Here is a 23,713-nt window from a genome sequence, read left to right as displayed (position 1 = left end):
TAAATAAGCAGAAAAGAAGACAGATAGTAAGTGTAAAGTAGGAGATCTTAACATCAGCTTGGAAACACTCCTCCTCATTGTCCCCATGGACAAAATCAGTCTCAAACTGAGCAACAGTTTCGTCTCCATCCCTCATCAGGTCTTAGCTGGGAGACAGAAAGAGCCTCCTGTCTGACGGCTGCCCGGGCCTCCAGCTCTCCACCCCTTCCCACCTATCCTGCCAACTGGTGAGAGATCAAACTGAAAACCTTCTGGCGACAGTGTGCTCCTCCGGAACAAGCTGCACCAACCCCAGATCCCATGGGGACACAGACGGGCCACTGACGGAGCAGCCGCCACAGGTAGTCACCCTGTCAGTGCTTCACACGCGCTGGGTGTCACTCTGACAAGCCCACGGCGAGGCTAACACTCGCATTACCTCTATTCTATAGACTGACCCCTGGCTGACGCGGGCCCTTGAGAGGCCCCAGGCCTGGATCTCAGGCCCTCCTGCCTGGTCTCATTTAGTCCAGGTGACAGTCGTCTGCTGCAGTGGCAGGGCTCTCTTGCTAGCTCTGCCTGTACCCCTCAGTGCCTCCTGGGCGCTTCCCCCTCCCCTCCTGCCCACTTAACTGTTAACGCCCTTCGAGGCCCACTTTCTCAGGGAAACCCTGCTGCTGCCCCCTCTCTTCCAGCCAGACCAGTCTGAGGCCTGAACTATTCACAAATTATCTCGCTGGTGACATTGTTTTTCTCCAATTAGCCATGTGCTTCCAAAGGCAGCAGGGCTATCTTAAGTCCGGGGACGTCCTACGGCACCCAGCACAGTGCCAGGCAAATACACGCTCCAAAGTGACAACGCTCTGAGAAAGACACGTCAAAGCACACTTTCATATCTCCCTCCTTCAAGCCCCTCGCTGCTTTTGTGTGGTGATGCACTGCCAACGAAAAGAGGATAGTGAAAGCAAGGCAGACGGCTGCCTGGCTAAAGAACTTAATAACAAATTAAATCTGCTTAATTTCTTTTACCTTTCAGCCCTGCGCTTTCCTGACGCGAGAATAAAACTGCCGACCACTGAGCAAAAAAGCACGTGGGATGGAATCCTCTGCAGGAGAGGTTTTAGAACCTCATCAGCGAGGCCCACTTACCATCAGGTCAGCTGAGACTCCAGATCACTTTGTTATGCATAATACATCTGAAAAGGATGCTCACTGTAATAATGCTTATTCATTAAATGGGATATTAATAGACAGTTTAACAGGTGCGAGGCAAACTCTAGAGCATTTAGACACATTCAAATTCTAAGCCTCTGACACTTTTGATGCAACAAGGGAATTACATACCACAAATATGAAACAATTCCTCCAATAATGAGATGGGATGTTTGCCAGGAATAGCTGTAACCTGATCTATAGCTAGTGTCACTACCCTCGGGTGGCATCTCGTACTGAGAATAATTTGTCTGTGAGGAACTGGGTCACAGCTTTTGCTCCTATGAGCACTTAAATGCTATAGAAATTCAGAGAGATAGCTCCCTTTGCCTAGTTGTTTTAAAGGGCTCCTCTGGACTGGATAAGCATAAAATACAGGGGGAAATTCTAAGGTTTAGGAAAAAAAAGATTTCCTCCTAATTTTCATCTTATTTTGCTATTAAGTAAGAATGTTATTTGTAAAAAGAAATTGTAACAAAACACATTGAATAGACTACAGAAGAAAAACTAGATCTTCAAAACTATTTTTAATGGTGCCTTCTTGAGTATCTTGCAGGGAGCAGAAGTGGGGATAAACACGGGGCCTGGCCCCTGACACAGCTTCCAGCAAGAGGCAGAAATGAATGAAATGCTAACAGGATGGTTCACGTTACCTTACTGGTTGCATTAAAATTCAGGGATCTCACTAAGCTTCAATTTCTCTTTCACTAACAGAAACATTTGCTCCCTAAAGTAACATATGTCTGGCTATTAATCAAGCTTCCATGTTGCAAACCAAGCAGCAGTGCTTTGCATTAAAAGAAACTTATTCTAAGACCATGTGAAAAATGAGAACTACTGCTCTCCGTCTTTCCCTCCCTGAAAGACACGTCATCTTACACCAGCCTCCATACATACAACATTCTTTCCCAAATGTAACCAACGTGACTCACGCTTAATGCCCCAAAGTTCAGGATCCTTTACCTTTTCCTTCACCTCATCAGCCTCAGGTTATCTCTGCCTAATGTGAAAGTCCCTTTTGGATTAAAGAACAAACTAGATTCAGAAAAGCTAATTGAAATGCCCAGGGTAACCTGACACATTGCCTGAAGCTACAATCAGATTCCAGGCTCCCTAATTTCCTTTCTTCTTTTCAAGCTCCAAGACCATGATGGCTCACTAATTATGAGAAAGACTTCTGGACAGGGCTGAACTGTCTACATTAGCATTTCACTGAGGTTTGAGATTTACATATCTTTTGATTCATAAAAATGTTCAAAGAGAGTGTGAAATCACATCATCTGGGAGTATAAAAAGGTGACGTTAGAGAGCAAGATAAAACAAGGAGCCTTCATCGTGGGTGCTAATTCTGTGACAGTGTCACTCAACGGTCCAAGTTATCTCTAAAGCAGAGAGCAGTATAAATCACAGTGAAGTCCATCTTACAGGCCCTCTGGGAGAACACTGATTTGAGACGGTCTGCTTTTTTACATTTACATTCTTTGAGTGGGAAACAAAATGTGTCCTCCCCTCGCTGTGGAAATTAAACCCCCAAACAGTAGGCATCCAGCTCTGACACATTCCACGAGGGACACTCAGCAGCAACAGTCCTCCTGACGTCAGAGAGAAGAAAATCCGGAGAACTGACCCTGAGCAGAGTCCAGCTAAAAGAGCAAATCCAAACATGTGGTTTGGAGGCACAGGACAGAAAAGGTGGTCCTCCCAGAAATGTTTAGACAACATCAACAATACCTCGATAGAAGAATGTTGCAATTCTGAGCTCTCCGACCATCAATCACCGAAAGCTCTCTGACTTTAAGTTTGGAGCCCAGGGTGTCATCGATGGCATCTGCTTCTTTCTATAAAGAGCATGAAAGAAATCCATCAAAGTCAAACAGGGACATTTCGACTTCAGACCCACACTTGTCCTTTATAGTTGCTGTTCACACACACACACACACACATACACACACACGCACGCACGCAAAGCCGAGATAGCAGTGGAGTGTCAGGAGGTGGCGGAATTGAAACAAAGGCGAAAATCTAGTTGACAAAGGAAAAGAACAAGAAAAGCTGACCACCCACATTTGAAAGAGCATTACTTGGAAGGACAAAGTGCTTCTAAGTTGAAGATGCATAAATTATCAATGAGTGGTGCCCTCCTTTTGTCCCCCAAGTCCTGATGGAGAGCAGACAGAAGGACTGTCACTATGAATCAAGCTCAGCTGAGGCTTGCCACTGCCAATCCAGACACTGGCGGGGCCCATCCACCCCGGAACCATTTGCATCCTGAACACTCAGAAAGCTGAACAATAAAACCTCCCGAACGTCTTCACGTGCAACAGGAAGCTCCCAAGCCCGGATGGTACACACTATTTGCATACCCTGCTGCTGTACAGAGCCCTAAGCAACGATGGCCACTCAGTTGTTATGGTGGAAGAGGCATAAAACAAGTATACATAAAATACTGTTTGAGTAAACTGGGCATCGGGGTGAAAACACAGACCGACTTGATACCTAGCAAGTTTAATTTCATTAGAGGTCAGGATCAATTTAAAAAGTAGATCATGGCATTTTAAAAATGTAAGGAAACCGAAGAGGTCTGGAATTGTATAGGAGTTTAGAAAATAAAGAAAATATGGAGTTTAGAATAAGAGGCACCATGTGACCAAACTTTGTTTCTTGTCAAGCTGAGATTTCAGGCATACTTCTACACACTCAGTTAAGCGCTGAAACCCAATGTGGAATTAACTTGGCACACTGCATTACACTATCAGGAGAAAAACGGGGAAACCAGGACATTTCAAGCTTACAGTAAGCCCAGGAGTTATATTAAGCAAGGGTCGGGGATTAGCTTACTTACCTGTTTGGAGTTACTGCTCACAAAGAAATCCTACAGCCATGGCAGAGGCATGGAAAAGGCAAATCAGATACATGCAGTTCAGAAATCACAGCAAAGTGAGAAAGTCATGGAAATCAGTGACAGTGGGTAAGGGATGACTTATGCCCCTGGGAGCAGTGGTGAGACTTGATGGAGAGATGAGTGAGTCTGGCTGAAGATACACTAAGCATTCAGGGTAGAAAGAGAAGATAGCATGTGCTGTACACAATTTTCAACGGTGGAAAATCAAATTCAGAAAATAAAAGACTTAAAACACACCCCAAAAGACTCAAGGTGGGGAACGGACAAATCCTATTTGAACGGCTCCATTTACTCAACATGACAAGTCTCACTTGAAGCAGGAAAATATCAGTTCCATCAACGTGAGGAAACTACTCCCACCGTCACGCACTATCAGCAAAATACGCTTTTTCGGGGTGGGAAGGGGATGGAACAATCTCCTGTCTTCTCGTGCTACGAGGAAGAATTAAGAGAAGACAAAGGACAAGTTCAACAATATAGGTCAGTAATATTAACCCCCAGTGTCCCTTGAGAGTCCAAACAGTGCCTGTGGGTGCTGGCGGGTAGGTATGAGGAAACAGACAGAACGCGCAATTAAGAGACAATGCATGATTCATGTGCTGTGCGGTCAGCCATTCATGGTCCCGTCCCAACTGCCTTGGGGCTGTTCATGCGTACAAGGCCAACAGCCTCTGTTTGAAACAGTTCATAGAAAAGACTTGGAGTGAAGAAGGGAAAGAGGAAGAAGTAATTGCCACGTTATGAGAAAGTTACGGCTTTGCATATTTTTGCCATGATGGAATGAATAAAGCTTCGGTGTGCAAAACACACCCCAGCTTTCAGGCCAACGACGTGCACCACCAGCATTTACTCAGCAGATTCCTTCCGGCCCCGCTGGTCCTGGCAGCACTGCCAAGGCCAATTTTACACAGATGAGCTGTTTCACATCATTCTTCGAGTGGGAAACAAATAGTGTCCTCTCCTCGCTCCACCCATACAAGGAGGGATTACTTTCTGGAATGGCATTTAAAAAGTAAGTTGATAACCACAAGAAAACTTTCTTCTTCTCTGATGTCACAGTTTTCTTTTGTCCCGGTTGTGACTGTCAAGTTTTCTACCCCGCAACTCCTTAGGACCCTTTCCCTGGAAAAGCAGTCTCTCCTTTTCAAGGGCAGAAAAAACTGGTGAAGTGAACTCCATGAGATCATCTTACCCTACTTTTCTCTCTTAAAGAGACAAGTTGCAAGTTGAATTTAGACCTTGCTCTCCCTGTCTGGGCTTCAAAGCAGAAACTTGTACGAAGGTCTCTGGCAACTCCTTCTCCCTAAGTTCCCACCGTCAGGAAGTGAAGAGTTTTGACCTCTACTGTAGTGCGCTACAGAATCAGGCAACTACCATTAGCCAGGGATGTGACTTGGGACTCAGTTTCACTATCTGTAAAGTGAAGCAAACAACTGGATTATTATTGTGAGGATTAAATGTGATAATGCGTGCAAGGCATTCTGTACAGTACCTGTCATGTATTTTTATGAGCTCAGTACTTAGCAACTCTCATACATTACAGTTATTTTATCTTTCAAGCTGATGATCAAGTCCATTTTTTCTCCTATTGCTCTGATTTTCAGTTGAGTTGAAGAACAGCTGGTCAAAATCTCCCATTTGTAAGGAGTAGCAGCAGTAAGTATAACAGTTAAGAACGAAGTAATTATCTTATCTTTTGAGAGGTGAGGATGTGGAATGCCATGGGAGAGTTCGGCTAATTGGAGGTTGAAGATTCCTCTTAATCATCACATTTTAAAATCACAAAGCTTATTAGATGGGGAATGTTAAAAAATAATGATGCTTCCAGGCCTATTTCAAGTAAGTCAACATTCTTTTTGAAACTTTAAATTATTCACTAATTGACTTGGGCCAAACATGACAGAACTGTCTACATTCGGTTCCACCTATCAGAATGTCTGATTTTTCCAGATGATTTTTGGTGTGGGGCTTAGGGTTTGGAAAATAAATAGGAAGTTGAGGCTTGTGTTTTCAGGAGCCAGTGCTGATAGATTCCTATAGATAGGGTTCCACCATGAAAAAATGACTCAACATTTCATAGATAATAATAACCTTTACATGATGGTTCTTAACCTTTTTGGGGTTGAGATCCCTTTGCAAATCTGATAAAAGCTGGAGATCCCTCTCCAGAAAAATACATACACTAATTTATATTTATATAAAACCCTGCATTGGGTGAGCTCTTACCATGTAGTCCAGTTATAGAACCTCTACCTTATATTTTGGTCCTAAGAAAAACAACCATTTATAATTTTCTCTTCTGCCTGCATGTGCCATGGCTAAGGACCAATCTTATTAAAATCAGTATCCTAAATCACACAACTTTTCACCATGAAAACTAGACATACAGAATAATGAAAAACACAAAAAGAGTGAAACAGGAAAATTCTTTGACCATTTTTAAAAAGTCAGAAGATAATACTGAATGTGCCAAAGGGGACAAGAATGACTTGTATATTACATGTTAGCAGGAGAGTCTGAGACAGTAAGGTCCTTTGTTCCCTAAGTCAGAGCAGAGATGCTTTGAAATGTTATCTTATGTGTGGATGATAGGACCTGTAAAGGAGGAGTGTCCCAGGCAAAGAGCAGGGAAGAGGAACGGAGAAAGTCAGTTGTTCATTTGTTGCTACAGAGCTATGACTCCATTTAGATAAATGTAGTACCTTTGGTTCATTTTCCCTCTGTCCAGCTGCATGGATAGGGAGAATGAATTTATAATATTTCAAGATGAAAATTTCCCACACAATGAAGATGCGTATTGTTTAATTGTATCTGAAATAGTACTATTATGCAACATGCTACCTTATGTATCAAAATAAGTCTTTTGTGGCTGGCCTGGGAATCACATAGTTCCAAGGAGAAAAAGAGGTTCTGAGATGCAAGAAATTGACTTGCAAATGAACTTCTGGAATGTGAGCAGAGGAATAACTGCACGCTATTAAATTCCATATCACGTGGCACATAAGCTCACATAATCAGCTCTGCACACCTTTGATATCCATGCTGGAAAAAAAATTCCTGAATAGAAACGGTCTTGTTCTTAAAACTGGTGTTAAAGAAAATCCTTGACAAAGCCTAACCTTCATACTGAATAAAACCACAGTGTAAGAACAGAGTGAAACTGAGAATTATGGCTCTTATGTACCTGTCTGGATACTGAATACACACTGAGCCATATTTTTATTATCTGTGACATAAGATTAATACCTCAAACTGTTGGTGTGAGGATTAAATGAACAAATAAGTGTAAGAGTTCCTGGAGAGCACAGTTTTAAAGCTGATGAGATTGGGAACTGTGTGCATCATATTCAGCCCCCAAAATGTAATGGATACTTAGTATTATCATCTTTCAGTCTATATTATGGTAGTTTACAGATTTTCCTCATCTCTGCTTTTACACTGTAAGTTGCAGGGTAGACCTGTGCAATAGTTCAACACATTTGTATCCTTTAGTACTTCATATAGTAAGCAGATGGTATAAATATCTGTTCTGGTTTTAATGATTCAGTATTCCTCATACCAACAGGGCACATCTTGTGTATGTACATTTATTTATATAAAATCTCTCCTATGTCACTAATCAGTGTTCACCTAAATCACACTAATCTGAAACTTGAGGTTGACCAGGGTTTTTTAACTCTGGAGGTAAGAAAGAGGAGATATTATAGGGGGAAAAAAAGGTTCCCAGTATTCATTTGAGAGTAGAAAAGAGAGCAGTTCAAGTGTGACAATAATTAAACAGTGCCTTGCCAAGACTAAAATGAAAACGCATAGGTCTTTGACTTCGCCATTAGTTACAAGACTAGGGGACACTCAATGACAAGCAGGCACCCCCTTTCCTTTACTCTGTCCTTCATATTCCTACTAGCATGTCTTCCTCTTTTGATTTTCTGTCTCTCAGCATTCAGTAAATTCAATGGAATGGCTCAAATTACCTTCACTGGGGAAACACACTTATGGTTTAAAAATTCTCATCTCACACGCTCACACCAAGAGCTTGAAACAAGCTGAGGAGGTGTGTTGAAATTCTTCTCCGGGAAGTATTATTGGAAATGTCACAAATGAGTCACTTACCAGTCTACTACTTAGTGTTAAGGACACCGAAACGTGTTCTGGTCTATCCTGACTGGCATGACTACTGATTACTTAAACAGCAACTGGTTGCTAGGAGACAGTTACCCAATCACTAGGCTTTCTGCAACCCTGTCTCCCAGAGCTCTTGAGAGCCGTCCACATATTTGTCCCAGAGCATTTTGGCAGCATCCTTCTGCACCTTCTGCTGAAAGCCAGTTAATTACGAGTCTTGGAAACTTGGGTCTTTCAACCACCTGCCTTCATAATAAATGCAACCCACAAGCTCAGACTTGAATAGCATCATTTGGAATAACTGCTGTTTTCCCTTCCTTTTATTTACTTGTCTAAGTTCCCAAACCTTCATCTTAGGCAACCAGAATGGACCAGTATTAGTGACTGAAACTGAAGTAGGAAATCAATGGGACGTGTAATGAGGCCAAGAGATTATTTGAATCTACCAGGAAATTGGCTAAAATGTCCTACTTTGTATCAAGGCCCAGAAGAAAGCTTCCTGGGACAGCAGAGAGAGGAGACCTGTTGTGACTATGCAGGAAAAAAGGCTGGTCTGAGCACCTGCCGTGTAAGAGCTCTAACACATCCTTTGTTTATCCTTTGAAAGATAAAGTGTCTTGCTTTCAACTGGACAATGTCTTACCTTCTTTTTCTTTATCTTCCTTTATGTGCTGTGTAGAACATTGCACAAGTTTGCCTTCAAACTTTTTTGGGTGGGTGGTGCTCAGCTGAGGGCTCCTCTTTTAGAGCCACAGTGCCAGAGCAGGCACCACCGCAGTATTTGTACTTCATAAAAACTGCACAAAGGGCACTGCAGAGAAGCGTTCCCTCACTTAAGTGAAAATATTCTGGCTAAGGGACATACTGCTTTTTCTTTTCAACTTCAGTTGCATCAAAGGCCATTCTGAAAATGAAAACCCTCAGCTCTTGTTTCTCCCCAGCCTCAGTCCATCCTCTCCCTTGGTGCTTGGCAGTTCTGTTCTGAGACACTCTTTCTTGGGAACCAGGCCAAGCCTAAGCTGACTAGGAAGTTTGTGGCCTGGCTGAGGATGCTCCACCCTGGGCATGATTCATGCGGGGGTTAAGGGCCCCCCCAGCAAAGCCTGAGGAGAGTCCCTGCACAGATGCCTGGCATCTGCCTGTTCCTGTTGTAAGATGCACCCTTCTCTCCTCATCGTTTCTCTCCCTCGCTCAGCCATAGAACCTTTCTCCTTACACTCTGGGACTCCCTTGTTCCCTTCCCATATCCCCAACTGACTATTAGGGACCCCACTCCACCTTTACCTTCTTCAGAGACTCTGTGTACCGAGCCACCTTGCTGTGAACTCAAGAGATGCCCCCTCGAGGAGTGAGAGGTACCACGCGGATAGGACCGGGGCCCACTCAGCCACATTGGCCAGCACCAAACTGCATGTTCTCACAAATATCATGAAAATTCTGCTCACTTTTCAGAAGCTCCTTGAGTCCTGCTTGTCCCAGTGCCATCCCCACACTTCATAGTCCCACTTCTGAGCCATCACGTTCATGACCCAGAGTCAAAACTTCTCTCCGGGTCCTATCTAGATGCCAAATTATAATCATTTACCAACCTCCACTCTTCTAAAGGTTCCATCTATTTCAAAAAGGAGTACACTTCTGATAAAAACCATTTGATTGATATACGTTATACATACATATGGTCAGATATAACTAAAATAGCTTCAGAAACACACACTGTGAGGTGACAATACAAGTTAGGTTACTCTCCTAGTAAAATTTTCACCTGGTGACCCCTCTGACAAAGCACAAGTGACAATAAGATAGAGAACTCCTCCTACCAACGGAGACAAGGTCACAGACACACGGCAGGGCATGATGCTCCCTAACAAGGGCTCATATACCTTCGACACGTACACACACATGCGCACACACTGACACGCACCTAGACACACAAGCAGACACACATGCGATGCTACTTGCAGGAGCACACAGGACAGAACAAACAGCCTAGAATGAAGATGCGTATCATGTCCCGGCTGTAGCAGACGGTGCGGGGATCACACACAAGAACAGGATTTCTTAATTATTTTAGCACCTGGAGGGCACTGCTATTACCTGCTGTCTCTGGTAAGCAGAGAAAGTTCTTTCCAGGTCTTCAAGATCTAGAATTTTGAAGACTTTTGTATCATCAATTTCAGTCCATACTGTTCCTTCCAGTTTGTTCTGCAAACATCAAGTTAATAAGTGCTGGGGTTTATAGTTAGACACAAAAAGAACAGACGTAGTTGTTTTTTAAATAGTGCTGCTATCCCGAATTCTTCACTCCACCAGATGCTCAGAATGAGCTGGCTTCAAATAACATGCCATTTATTTCAGAAGCTTTATCACTTCAGTATCTGAGCTAGTGAGAACCCGAGTCCATACCAGAAAAAGCAATCACTGGATAGACAGCATGGTTTCCCAGTCAGTGATGACACAGTGGGCTGCAAATGCTATCCACTAGAGGGGACACTGGAACCGGTGACTTACCTCAGGCAGCTTAGACCAGTTGAAGGACTTCAGGGCATTTGTGGGCTGAGGAATATTCTTCTTCTTGAGTGCCAGACCCAAAGGAGCACCAGGAGGTGGCATGACTCCCCCCAAGGGAGGAGGCCCCGGGGGAGGAGGGGGGCCACCTGGCGGGAGGGGAGGAGGGGGAGGAGGAGGCACCCCGCCTGGCAGAGGTGGGGGCGGGGGAGGGAGGAGGGACCCTGGCACAGAGGAAGGAAAGGGACCCCCAGGGGCCCCAGGCGAGGCTCCCCCTGGGACTGAAGTGCAGACAGCCCTCTGAAAAACAAAAAGAAGAAAAAGGAAGATAAAGGGAAGAAGTAAATTCATTGGATGATTTTGAGAGTCTGAAATGTTGCCTACAATGTGTATCATAGAGAAATTCACACATCTGAGAATGTGGGTACAAAGGGGCAGTGGGGGAACAGACTTCTCAGGGCCTGCCTGGGCTCTCCTGGGCCAGCCCCTCGTATGAGGCACCCTGGTGCTTGTTTGCAAAGGGCTCACATGTAGGTCCCATCCTACCGTTTGGTTTTCATTTTAAAAAGCTGATGTGACTGCCGTGCTCTTGGGAGCGGATCTGTATCGGAGAACAGACACCCCCAACCACCTCTGCTGCCTAACGTGCACAATCCGCTGTGATGGACCAGGAGAAGGTCCAGGCTTTATCCCCCACTCAGACGCCACCTTCTTAAGGACAGGGGCTCCGGGATGAGTGAGGCCCCGCAGCCCAGCCCGCGCCTCACCCTGCTGAGCTCGTGGAGCTGGGCCGTGAGGTCCGCCACCTGCTGCTTCACTTGCTTGTGCTCGGTAGTCTCCTTTTCAAGTTTCTCTTTCATTTTGTTTAAGGTCTGCATCATCTCTTCCTTCTCCTGGGTCTTGGCATCACATTCTCGCTCTTTCTTTTCCAATTTCTGCTGTAACTCATTGTGCTCTACGCATGGAAACAAGTGGACATGAAAATGGGGACGACTCGAAGAGGAAGCCTTTTCTCTAAACAGAAAATTGACGGGGGGTGATGGTGAGGCTCTTTATTAGGTAAACACCATTCCTCTTCGTCAAAGGGAGCCACCGGTGGGCTCAATGGTGCTCGTGCCTGGAGGAGGCTTTGGATGAACGAGTCTATCAGCTACATTTTGTAAAAGACGGAAGAGGCCCTCCAGTCACAGTGCTAAGGTCGAAACACAACTGTGAGCAACTATTTTTGGAGGTGAATGGTGCCTGCTTGGTATCTAACTTAGAATCCTATCCGAGAAATGGCCCTTGAGTCACACTAGGGAGAATGGGTATCAATAGGGCCTCTCTGCACAAATTAGAAATGAAAAGGGGCAAGGTCCAGCGCTCATTAGCTAGGTCTGCTGGCTCAGGTCCGACTCGCAGGCAGGCTGAGAGGGGGGCTCTCGCGCTGGGAGGAAGTGCTGCTCCCGGTCCGGTTTGTCCCCGCGTGGAGCCACTGCTCCCATCCCCCCTCAGAAGGCCACCCGGACTTGCCGTGTTTTATGTGCCTGGCAAACAACTACTAAAACTAGTGAAAGCAAACGTTATCATCTCAGCACTAAGTACCTTATGGGCAGCAGTACTGCTGAGCCTGAGAATCACGACAGCATGAGGAGGAAAACACTGGCTCTCAGCGGCAGTTGCACCCACTGCCCCAGTCCTGCCCTCAGGGAACAAGGCGTCCAGCTCAGCGTGATGCTATTCACTCTGCCCATTCACCTGCTGATCTCGCACTGACAGGAGTGATGCTCTTTGGAAAAGAGGACTAATGAAGTTTAGGCTGCCCATTTTTATTTCAAATACTTGGTCCCCATCTCTAGTCTTTTAATATCAATAAACCCACTAGAGTTAGAACCCACTGGGGCAGAGCTATACAGAGCTGGTCTCTATTTCCGAATGTGGTAACACTTCCATTCTTGCTCTGTCTCTTACTTTCTCTCTTCAGAGTCATCCAAAATCAGAGTCTGCAGAGAAGGGCTCAAACCACTAAAATACTTGGATGTTATCAGCCTTGGAGTTAAGATAACCATCAACCCATTTCTACCACTCTGGATGCTTCGCTGGCTTCTTCAAAGACGTCTAAAATCAACCCCACTGTATCCCATTCTGCTTCTATCCTCCATGTCGTTCCTCTTTGACAGCCGTTAAGACCTGACTTACTATCACTGGTCATTAGCCTTTGCCAAATCTGGCCCAGCCTCAGAACTACCTGAGAGATGTTCACATTTCAGGGCTCCCCCAGGCCCCCCTCCAGGGAGTCTACTCTATAGGTCAGAGGCAGGGCTTGGGAACCTGTGGTTTTCAAATGCTGCTCAGATGATTCTGATGGAATGCCAGGTTTGGTAAGCTCCAGCCTAAAGGAGTCTCTCCACAAATGGCATCCATCTGCTAAGTTTTTATTCAGCACTTACTGGAATATGCTGCACTAAAGAGAATTCTCCCCAGATAGTTTCCACCTTTTAGGTCCATAGAACTTCCTATCTCCTCACAGCCTCCACCCTCTGACTAACTCATCCATATGTACCCTCTTCAATAGAACTTTGCTACCTAAAGCTTCTGGAGAAGAATTAACTTTACCTACAATACCTCCTTTTTGTACTCTACCCCTGACCTCACTTTAAACCATCCTGTTCCTCCGACTGAACTTGGCCCTTTCCTCTTGTACCACTGCAGCTCTCTAAATCCTACAAAAGGCCCTACCATTTACTATGCACCTAGCTTGTGCCAGGCACAATGCTCATGTTCTTATATCTGCCATTTCATCTTCACAACTCCATGAGTTAGGTATGATCTTCATTTTGCAGAGGCAGAGATTGGAGGAGACAAGGACATGACTTGGCTGACCCACACAGTCAGTCAGAGGCAGAGGTGAAACTCAGACCCAGAGCCCAGCACGGTGCCTGACCCCCTCAGCCATGTGGGAAGTACCCACTGAATGAATGACGGAACGACTCCAAAGATCGTGTCCCAAGTCCTCTCTTCAACTTGCACACCTGAGTCTCCATGCTCTAGGGCACATCCCTAACATACTACTCACTGACCACTTTCTCTTTGGTATAATCTCTCTTTACCCCAACTTTTAGTCAGTGTCTCCATTCTTTCTGTAGCAGTTTTTGGAATTTATTTATAAAAACATATGTATATAAATACATATATTTATGTATGAGAGGGTATAGCTCAGGGGTAGAGTGCGTGCTTAGCTGCACGAGGTCCTGGGTTCAATCCTCAGTATCTCCATTAAAAATAAATAAACCTAATCACCCCCCCAAAATTTTTTAAAAAGTCATGATAAAATAAATAATTTTTAAAAATGTATGTGCAACCTCACTTATTTGACAACTATCTGAATTCATATGAGGAATTCATAATACAACATAACTTCGTAACTGGTATTTTCTGGTATCTGCAGTGACCCTGCTTTTCTGCTCAATGGAAAAGGACCAAATGAGATGAGAGGAAAGGAAATGCTTCAGAATCTCTTGGACCTTCTTCTCAACACACTGAGTATGGGGGTGAGTGCTACTATTATTTAGCTGGCTGCGACCGAATCACTTGGACAGGGAAAAGGAAGTCAGCTAACCAGCACAGTGAAATACTAGTGGTTGGGAGTATGACTGTCTTCTCAAAGGGTCCAATTTTAATTTGCCAATATTTTGAAGGAGGGGAAAAGTTATATCCATTCTGTGAGTGGCTGGCACTGTGATGGGCAGAAACGACCCTCAAGTCATTAGATGCTGAGTGTTAATACCAAAGACATATTGAGATACTCACCAATAGCTGGCCTGTTAATGTTTCATAACACATAACGTCTACCACGGTCAGTGACTTTCTGCATGATTTCTCTTTTTGTAACTGGAGTCAAATTAAGGTCACGTGGAGAACTGGGCTGCTGTTCAATAAACCAAGTGGCCCATGCTTCTAAAATTCTGGGTAGTCCCTGGTGTCATTTATTGTGTTTCTTAAAATCCAGTATGCTTTAAAGAGCAGTTATGGGGAAGGTTGGGATAAACGGTGGTTAAGAAAATTTGAATTAATGAATACTGAACAGCAGACTCTTCCCCCAAATTTACATGATTATAATCAAAGGATAAAATATTTGGGAATCAGCATCACAACTAAGATAGTCTGAGTCAAGAAAAACCAGGCAAAATGGCCTGAAGACATGAGGAGAGGAAAAGTGTTTATGTATCAAAGTCAGTAAGAAACATCAATGTGAATTTCTAAAATATGCAGTAAGCAGAGTTGTGCAATAACCAATGACATGGCCTCTTCTCTTGTCAGGACCTCATCATTTACCTTTTCTCATTTTTTCTGCTTGTTCTTTCCACTGCTTAACTTCATTTTCATTAACCAACCTGTATAATAGTTAAAGGAGCATTCATTACAAAAAGCATAAAAGGCCCACTGCCAAACACATGCTCTCTAGGTACAAAAATCATCGTCCGCCGAGAAAATCCTTAGCATGCTTGAAACCCATTTTAAACCCAGGTGTTATATAGACAACATTCGAAGGATACACAGAGGAACTCATCTGACCTCTAGAGCATTTCAGTCCTCCCAGCTGCAACTTGGAAGTAGGATATAATAAAATGTCCTAATTGTCACACTATTATCTCAAGGGCAACAAAATAAGAAGAAACTTACATCCGGACGACATTCTTAATGTTAAAGTTTTCCAAAGGCGTGGAGTCGGGGTCCTGACCTTTGTCATTCTGAATAACTATTTGCTGTATAATTCTATCTAGGAGTAGCCAGTACTGAACGGTGTTGCCACTTCTCTTGTCTGAAAAGGAAAAGAACGGGGGAAATCACTTCAAGTGGTTTCTAAGCTGGGACAAATATTTTTCAACAATGGTCACCTGCCAGAGCCACAGAACCAGAGATGTTTACAACATCTGCACCAACCCTTCCCAGAGTTTCTGGAATTCTGACACAAGACGATCACTTACTTGATTGAGAGGCACCTTCTACCCCTTTCTAAATGTGTTATAATGCACGTATTTATTTTTCAAATCAAAGTGAGTTATAATTCATTTCACTTTGAGAACTTCGCAATGCCCCTTAAGCCATGTGGAGACACACCAGGCTGTCACAAAACCCAAGTCTGGAATCCCTTGTGTGCCCCCAACCTAATCCACACTGTTGAGAAGACAGAGTCCCTTGGACGATGTCCGAACATTCACAAGCACACGTGTAAGTCACCAGCACACTCACAAGGCATCTGGAGGCAGTGGTGCAGGATGGACATGAAGTGAGGGTAAGCCTCACTGTGGGTCAGCCTCTTCCTGGTCAGCTCAAACATCTGAGTAGCACTTTTTGTGTCTATGTGAACCTGTTTCATATGAAAAAGAAATCTAAGTCAAACACTCAAGTCCTTCAATTCATGCAAGGTAAGGGAAGCAAATCTAGGCAAATAGAACCTAATCCTGCCACTTAGCAAAGCAGAAATCTGCTTTTGCTCTTAAATTACACGTCAACTCTATGACACATTGTAACACAGACATCTGTGAGTTGCTGAGTCAAATCAGAATAACTGCAAGCATACGTACCAGTTCGAATCTTTTGGCAAATTCTAGTTCATCTTCATTTCGGAGCATTTCAAAAAAATCTAAATGCCTGAAAGACAATTAAAAAACACCTATTAAAAGCAGAACATCCTACAAACACAGGCACATGGGAATCAGAACATTAATGCTAAGGCCTTTCCTAAAATTTCAAGATATCTCTAAAAGAAGAAAGATAATGAAATTTGAATGCTTTCACTTAACTGAATGTTCTAAGGAAAAAATATATCATCTCACTGAAACGAGATCACTACCAGAGATAAATTTAAAAGCCTAGGATGCCTACCACATAGAAGACAATTCACAAAAGTTTATGAAATCTAAAAACAATCAATCTCTTTAAGGAAAAACAAGTCCATATAACTAACTTGACTGACTACTGAATTAAAGATTACAAAGGAAATGTTCATGCCGTTCACTTATTCACTGAAATATTCATTGAGCTCCTACTGTTGACACTGGGGATGATAAGTTCTATGAAGACAAATACATCAGGATAAGGGGAAGAGAGACTGATGGGAGGTAAGGTAAGGAATATGAACACAGTGGTTAGAAAAGTTCCCTCTGCAGGAAACAAGGGAACAAGCGATTTGCACATCTGTGGGAGGATCTTCTAATGCTGAGAAACAGCAGGTGCAAAGGCTCGGAGGCAAGAGTATTTTGACATGTTCACAGAATATCAGAGAAGAGCATGGTGGAGTGTGTGAGTGAGAAGAGTGGTAAAAGGAAAGATCTGACAGCTGGTGGGACCTGTTGAAAATCGTAAAATGATCGCAGACAAAAGTAAATGAATAAGAAAGTGGAAATTAACATTCATAGAATGTCTATCAAAGGTGCCAAGTGATTCGACATGTCTTACAGTCAACTTTTTAGGAGCCCTGAAAGATAGTTATCATCATCATCATCATCACCACTATTTCTTCAGGTATAAAAACAGTAAGGTTCAGAAAAACGGAGTGACTTGACCAGAATACAAAGCAAGTAAGCAGCAGGACTAGGCTATGGATTCAAGTCTAATTCTCTACAGAATATGCTGCTTCTTTCATGGAGAAAGTCTTACTATAAAAACATCATTAGCTGATCTAACGTTTTGGCGCAAGTTCCACAGGTCACAAGTAGTTCACAGGCTGGCACTACACACATGGGAAAAACACAACCTATCTCGTGTCATGACAGTCTGACTTACCTATCTAATGTTGAATTTTCATGTTCCCTTAATTTATCTATTACAGGCTGAATTCCTAACATCAGAAATTCATAGCGAAGATGAAGTCTAAAGTCCAAACTTTCCTGAAAGTAGAAGAACGGTGACAGGATTCACATTTAAGCTTTTTGGAACACATAGTCAGTAACCTTTTTTAAAAAAATTATCCTTTAATAATACATGTGGTAAATTACAGTGCAGGAGGCTCTTACCACTCCCGCGCCTTGGCTTAGCACGGCGTTGATGAAGGACATGATGGCGGTCTTCAGACTCACTTCATCTCGATACCGCCCCGTGCTCTTATCCAAGTCATTAATTAACGTCTACATGGAGACAAATATAAAAACAAAGGACCAAATCATTACTAACCTTATATTTTATTAATTTTAGTTTATTAAATTTTTAATACTCAGAAGTTAATTTTTTATTTTATTAATTTTAAAATAATTTTTTATACTCAAAAATTTATTTTATTAATTTTTTTTAGTTTCAACTTTATTTTTCGTTAGCTTGCATGCTTTTTTAAAAAGTTTTTTATAGATTTATTTTATTTATTTTTGAAGGGGGGGTAATCAGGTTTATTTATTTACTTATTTATTTAATGGAGGTGTTGGGGACTGAACCCTGGACCTCATGCAGGCTAGGCACACAATCTACCACTAAGCTATACACTCCCCTATTTTATTAATTTTTTAATACTCAGAAGTTAATTTTGAAAAGCTTGTGTCTAGTCAGAATTAGACTGACCTAATTAAGTAACTGATCTAATTAATTGATCTAAACTATTTTTTTCCTTAAGATTAGTCCTAAAATCTCTTTCAAAATTCTTACATCATATATGTTCATATATACACATACACAAAGTACAAAAGACTGTGCCTTGTTAACTCTATTTGAGTTTTTTATTTGAGTGTAAATATAGTGACAGAATCTCACTGTTTATAATAATCCTAAATCAAGAATGGCAACCTGTAAAATTTTCTGGGAACACCCATTTGGTGGATCAAAAAGAGGTGAGTTATATAATGCGTGGGGAACTGGGCCACGTTTTTAAGTTTAGTACAGTAGTTTCCCCTTATCTGTGGGGAATATGGCTCAAGAGCCCCAGTGGATGCTTGAAATCGTGGCTAGTACTGAACCCCATATATACTCCTCTGTATACTATGTTTTTTCCTATGTTTACAGCCGGGTGGCATATACAGTGTGGATATACTAGGCAAAGGGATAATTCACAACCTTGGAGGGACTGAGCAGGGTGGCATGAGATTTCATCATGTTACTCAGAACAGCTGCATGATTTAAAACTTAAGAGTTGTTTATTTCTGGAATCTTCCATGTTACATTGTTGACCACAGGTAACAGGCACCATAGAAAGCAAAACTGCAGGCAAAGGGGGGACGACTGTAAGTGCACAAGCCCAGACTGATCAGTCACAGAAAGGATACTCCGTCTCTACCTAAGAGGAAGGAAATGCATGGATTCACAATGCGAGTGATCGACGCAGGGAGAAATCTCAGGTTACGTCGTTACGTTCCTCCTTCAGGACCAGGAAAGGCACCTGTACGAAGGGACAAATGAGGAAGTGGCGAGGAGGCACCTACCTGAAAGCGGGTTCTTTCGCTGGCGTATTTCTGGTAGTGCAGCATGGCCTGCAGAACCTTCTTGTGGCCCCCGGGAACCAGGCACACAGCGCCCAAGATTTCCAGCACGGCCACCTTCGTTTTAATGTTCTCTGTGCTCAGACTCTGAGCAATTACGTTAATACTCTCAGAATGAGCCAGGACGTGAGCTCGACCTTGAGAGTTGTTCATTAGCGCCTTTATACATCCAATGAGAGAGGTATGTATTCGAGATTCCGAGGTCTCGTAGTCCATGGTCTTTAGAAAGTTGAGAATACATGACAGGCCATCCAAGTCAATGAACCTGGTTACAAACCTGTCATGAGGAAAAGGTTAAAATGTATCAAATTAAGTCTCTTTGGAATGCTTACCAGCCCTTCATGGGAAAGTTTGGGTGGGATGGGCAGGAGAAAGTAAGAAGATGTAGTTCCTAAAGTACCAAAAAGCTTACCCTGACTAAGTCCTCTGAATTGGAGGCTTCTTCTTGGCACAGACCCAATGGTCAGGTCTTAACAGAGGTGTGAAAAAAATTTACATTTGAGTTAAAAAGCTCTTAGCTGATATAAATAACCAATTAACAGATCTTGTAACCCCAGGAAATCAGGAACAAGAAGTTACTCAGAATATTTGCCTTGGGTTAAAGTCATCTGCTGGCCCTGTGTTATGACAGCATCCGGTTCCCGTGCATTTTGACATGCTGACCACCGACCCAGGCATCCCCAAGATCAATGAAAGTCAAAGAGCATCTTTAAACTCCAAGACATTTACTTGCAACAAACAAATGATAATCTATTTCCTTAAGGGTCTGTAGCAAAACTCATGGTTTAAATGACATGCTACGTGGAATCCCAATATATGAAGCAAATAAAAGCAATACTTTATTATTGTACATTAATCTTATTAACATTTATAGCACTTATTTACTGTAAAGTCAATCAGTGAGAATAATTCACAATGCACATTTGCAGGTTAGGCCTCTGAAAAGTTCAGAAGTAATGTAACCTGTTGATGTGACCACTCTAGAAATTTCCAAACTTATTTAGCCTTGGATACCCTTAACATCTGAGAAAGCAGAACACACGTGGAGGGAAACACTGATCCAGTCAGGACAGGCTTGAAAGCGTCTGCCATACAACTGTGTATGATTTTTGAGGAATCAGTAGATTTTTTTTCTTAGCATCTATTTTATAGTCAAACATAGGGAGTCTTTGTTTTCCAGTCGTTTCACCCAACCCCATGATCTAGATATAGCCAAGCCCCACTCACAGCACCTGCGCTACCCAAATGCTCAGTAAGCGCCCGGTATCCTGCCCGACCTTAGCGGAGCTAGTGGAAAACAAAGGTGCGGGAGGCACACAGGAGAAGCTAATCGCCTGTCTTTCTTTTATAAGTGTTTTACTGAGATATAACTCACATGCCATAAAATTAGTACTTTGAAATACAATTCAGTGACTTTTAATACATTCACAGTGCTGCGCAACCACTGTTGCTACCTGATTTTAGAACACTTTAATCGCCCCCAAAGGACCATTTCCCTCTCTCCCTAACCCCAGGCAACCACTTATCTTTCTGTCTCTATGAACTGGCCTTTTCTGGATATTTCATATAAAAGCAGTCATACAATATATGGTCCTCTGTGTCTGGCTTCTTTCACTTTGTGTAAATATTGTCAAGGCTCATCCATGGTGTGGCATGTATCAGTAGTCCATTTCTTTTTATGGCTGAAAAATATTCCACTGTATGGATATATCACATTTTATTTACCGGTTCGTCAGCTGATAGAATTTGGGTGTTTCCAATTTCTGGGCTGTTATAAATAATGCTGATACTCGCATACATGCTTTTGGGGAAACATGTCTTCATTTCCCTGGGCTATATAACCAGGAGTAGAATTGTTGGTCACATGGCAACACACTAACATTCTCAGGAACAGCCCAAATGTTTTCTAAAGTGGTTTCACCATTTTACATTCCCACCAGCAATGAAAGAGAGCTGTAGTTTCTCCACACCTGCACGAGCACTTGTTAATCTCTGACTTTTTAAAAAGTTTTAGCCATCTTCATGGATGTCTGCATACCTCTTAATTGAGAAAAAACAATTTATTGAACATTCAGTGATTAAGGCATTTCATCCATGGTTCAACTACATGTTTTTAATTTAAGACTTCCTCAAAAGTAAAAGTTTGGCTATTACAGAAAAGTGAAGAAAGGAAGGGGAAAAAGTGGGAGGAAGAAAGAAAAGAAAAGAAAAAAGAGACAAGTGGTACACACGCCCAGGAATAAATCACCTCATTGGTTTTGTCCTCAGGGCTGTCTTCAAACTCTCTATAGTTTTACTTCTCTCTTCTTCCTCTTCCTTCTCTAAAGCCAGCAGAGATTTTCTCTATGCAAAGAAAACGGAAGTTACTTCTTCAAATTCTGTGTTTTAATTATGGTACAAGCAAGACAAGCCCATAGATTACACGCTACTATCCCTTTCAATACAAACAATCAGACTATATCTAAGATTTACTACAAGCCAAAATGTAGAGCAAAAGCACCAAGAGTTCCACAAATGTGTTCTCTCTCCTGCAAGTTAGTTCTTTCAAATTTAAATAAAGCTTTAAGGAAATGTTTAGAAATCTTAGTAGAGATTAAGTTGTCCAAACACTTGGATGACTATTCTATAACTGTACTCTGATGAAGATCTATCTTACCATTTATATTTGATAGAAAGGAGATTAGTCCTGTAGTTAAATACAACATTCTGGCAATTACAGTTAATAACATTATCACACTATCAAACAGAGGCAGGCATGCTCTCTCTCCCATTCCTCAGCCGAAAAGTGTTATCTTTCACTTTTTTTGTTGTATCAAAGTATTTTTTGAGAAGAACGATTAAATTGGACCTAATACTAAGATGGATAGTTCCTTCAGAGTGAATGCTTAAGTTTTAGAAATGATTCAACATCATTTGGAAGTCAGGATGTGGAATGAGCGTGTGTGTGCTCCCTCCCTCCCTCCACAGGGATCTACTACAGCAGCACTTCTCAGACTTTAATGTGGATATGAATCACCCGGGGATCTTGTTAAAATGCGGGTCCTGATGTGGCATATCTGATGGCACTCCTGATGGATTTCTGTGTGATGCTGATGTTGCAGTCTGTGGACCCACTTCAAAGAGCAAGGCTCTAAGGAAGCAGATCTCGGTTGATATCATCAAGGCTAGTAAGGTTCATAGACTCGTTAAAAAGTCTTTTCCATTCCTTTCACCCCATGATGACCCAGGTGTACTAAAAGTGTCCCCAAGTCTCATGGCGCCAGGTGCCTCCCCCACAGAATCACAGGTCCCTTCCCTTCACCCTCCTCTTAATGTGTGCTTGTCTAGTCTCTGTCTTTTTACCTTATGAATTCTGATAAAACGCGTGGATGGGAAACAGGTTGGGATATCGAGAAAAAAAGTTTGGCTCTTATCTATACGTCTCAATCATCCAGTCTCTCCCTTTCTTTCAGGACCACAAATCATCAAGGAGTGACTTTACTTAATCTTTTTAAGTGAACGGTAAAAGCATCAAGTAACTAAATGCTAACTGAAGCCTAAATTTGACTTACAAGTAGGAGGGTAAAGCCCAAAGCAAACAAATATAATCAGGATCACTTATGGCAACAGAAAGAAAAATCAGACAGGTCTTGTTTTGTAAACTTGAATTGTTTCTGCTAAAGCTGTCCTCTTGCTGGTGATGCGCTGGGACAGCTGTCACCAGAGGATGGCCGGGGAGGAGGGCGCCTGCAGAAACAGCCAATGAATTTCTTCATGGCACTGCGAGACCATCTCCTGGAAAATTCAGCACAAATCCAGCCAAGTACGTTTAATCTGCTATGGCACAGCTGAATTTGTTTATAGACTCTGAAGATAATCACTTTGAATCTACAGCTCAGAATCAAGACTTTTATGAACATCACTTCTTGTTCCTAAGCTTAATCACACTAAACTCCCCCAAATTAAAGACTACACAAGTTCCTTACTGTGGTTCATTAATCCTAAATAAAGATTTAGCCTTTGTAACAATGTTAGAGAGGGTGGAACATCCAAATAAAGGCAGGCTGCATGAAGTCTCTCCCTAGCAGAGTTGGGAGATTTATGTAGAGTCAAGAAATTTATATTGGAATTTCCTTTCCCAATGTAACGACTCATACTTTACCCTCAAAACAAAAGACGATACGCTCTTTTCTGTGTGTACTACAATTAGAATTGAATCTAAGATTGTTCACTGTATTGAGAAAATTGAGGATATGGAGATGAACCTGACATTTTATTATGACTTTTCAAAATAAAATAATTTACATAAAGTCTCAAGTTTTCAAGCTTGACATTTAGAAAGAAGTCTAAATGTGCAACTCTTCATAGAAAGGGGGGATACGCCTACATTTCTGAAGCTGGCTGCTAGGCCAAACACCCGGTCTGCACCTGAGCATGTACTGGACAGGCCTGTGGCAGCCTCCTTGGGTGCTCTGTGCACTTACTGAGTCCCTGCTCACATGAGAAGTGGGCAAAGGACAAAAGCGCATTCTGGCAGAGGACCTTCCAGTCAAAGCTGCGAAGGTTT

At 42.6% G+C, this 23,713-nt stretch overlaps 1 protein-coding gene and 1 long non-coding RNA gene across 4 annotated transcripts in view; one reads left to right on the top strand and one right to left on the bottom strand.

Annotated features, from left to right (window-relative positions):
* Window positions 1-23,713, bottom strand: part of DAAM1 (dishevelled associated activator of morphogenesis 1) — a 154,497-nt gene that overhangs the window by 22,676 nt on the left and 108,108 nt on the right. For all 3 annotated transcript variants that reach the window (XM_006199724.4, XM_072963131.1, XM_072963130.1), the window contains exons 5-16: window positions 21,416-21,510; window positions 19,111-19,444; window positions 17,722-17,832; window positions 17,492-17,595; window positions 16,291-16,357; window positions 15,956-16,073; window positions 15,386-15,524; window positions 15,038-15,096; window positions 11,491-11,678; window positions 10,727-11,023; window positions 10,313-10,420; window positions 2,923-3,029 (exon numbers count right to left, since the gene is read on the bottom strand). In XM_006199724.4, the coding sequence (XP_006199786.1) occupies window positions 2,923-3,029; window positions 10,313-10,420; window positions 10,727-11,023; window positions 11,491-11,678; window positions 15,038-15,096; window positions 15,386-15,524; window positions 15,956-16,073; window positions 16,291-16,357; window positions 17,492-17,595; window positions 17,722-17,832; window positions 19,111-19,444; window positions 21,416-21,510 (1,727 nt within the window). The remainder of the gene's footprint in view (window positions 1-2,922; window positions 3,030-10,312; window positions 10,421-10,726; window positions 11,024-11,490; window positions 11,679-15,037; window positions 15,097-15,385; window positions 15,525-15,955; window positions 16,074-16,290; window positions 16,358-17,491; window positions 17,596-17,721; window positions 17,833-19,110; window positions 19,445-21,415; window positions 21,511-23,713) is intronic.
* LOC140696945 (uncharacterized) lies at window positions 17,565-23,459 on the top strand. The gene is made up of 4 exons (XR_012073657.1): window positions 17,565-17,649; window positions 18,865-19,348; window positions 22,135-22,339; window positions 22,620-23,459. It is a non-coding gene; the product is annotated as an uncharacterized lncRNA (long non-coding RNA).

The sequence above is a fragment of the Vicugna pacos genome, chromosome 6 (genome assembly GCF_048564905.1).
Source record: "Vicugna pacos chromosome 6, VicPac4, whole genome shotgun sequence".
NCBI classification, from domain to species: Eukaryota; Metazoa; Chordata; class Mammalia; order Artiodactyla; family Camelidae; genus Vicugna; species Vicugna pacos.
Note: the sequence above shows the minus strand (reverse complement) of the source record. Positions and strands in the feature narration are given on the sequence as shown.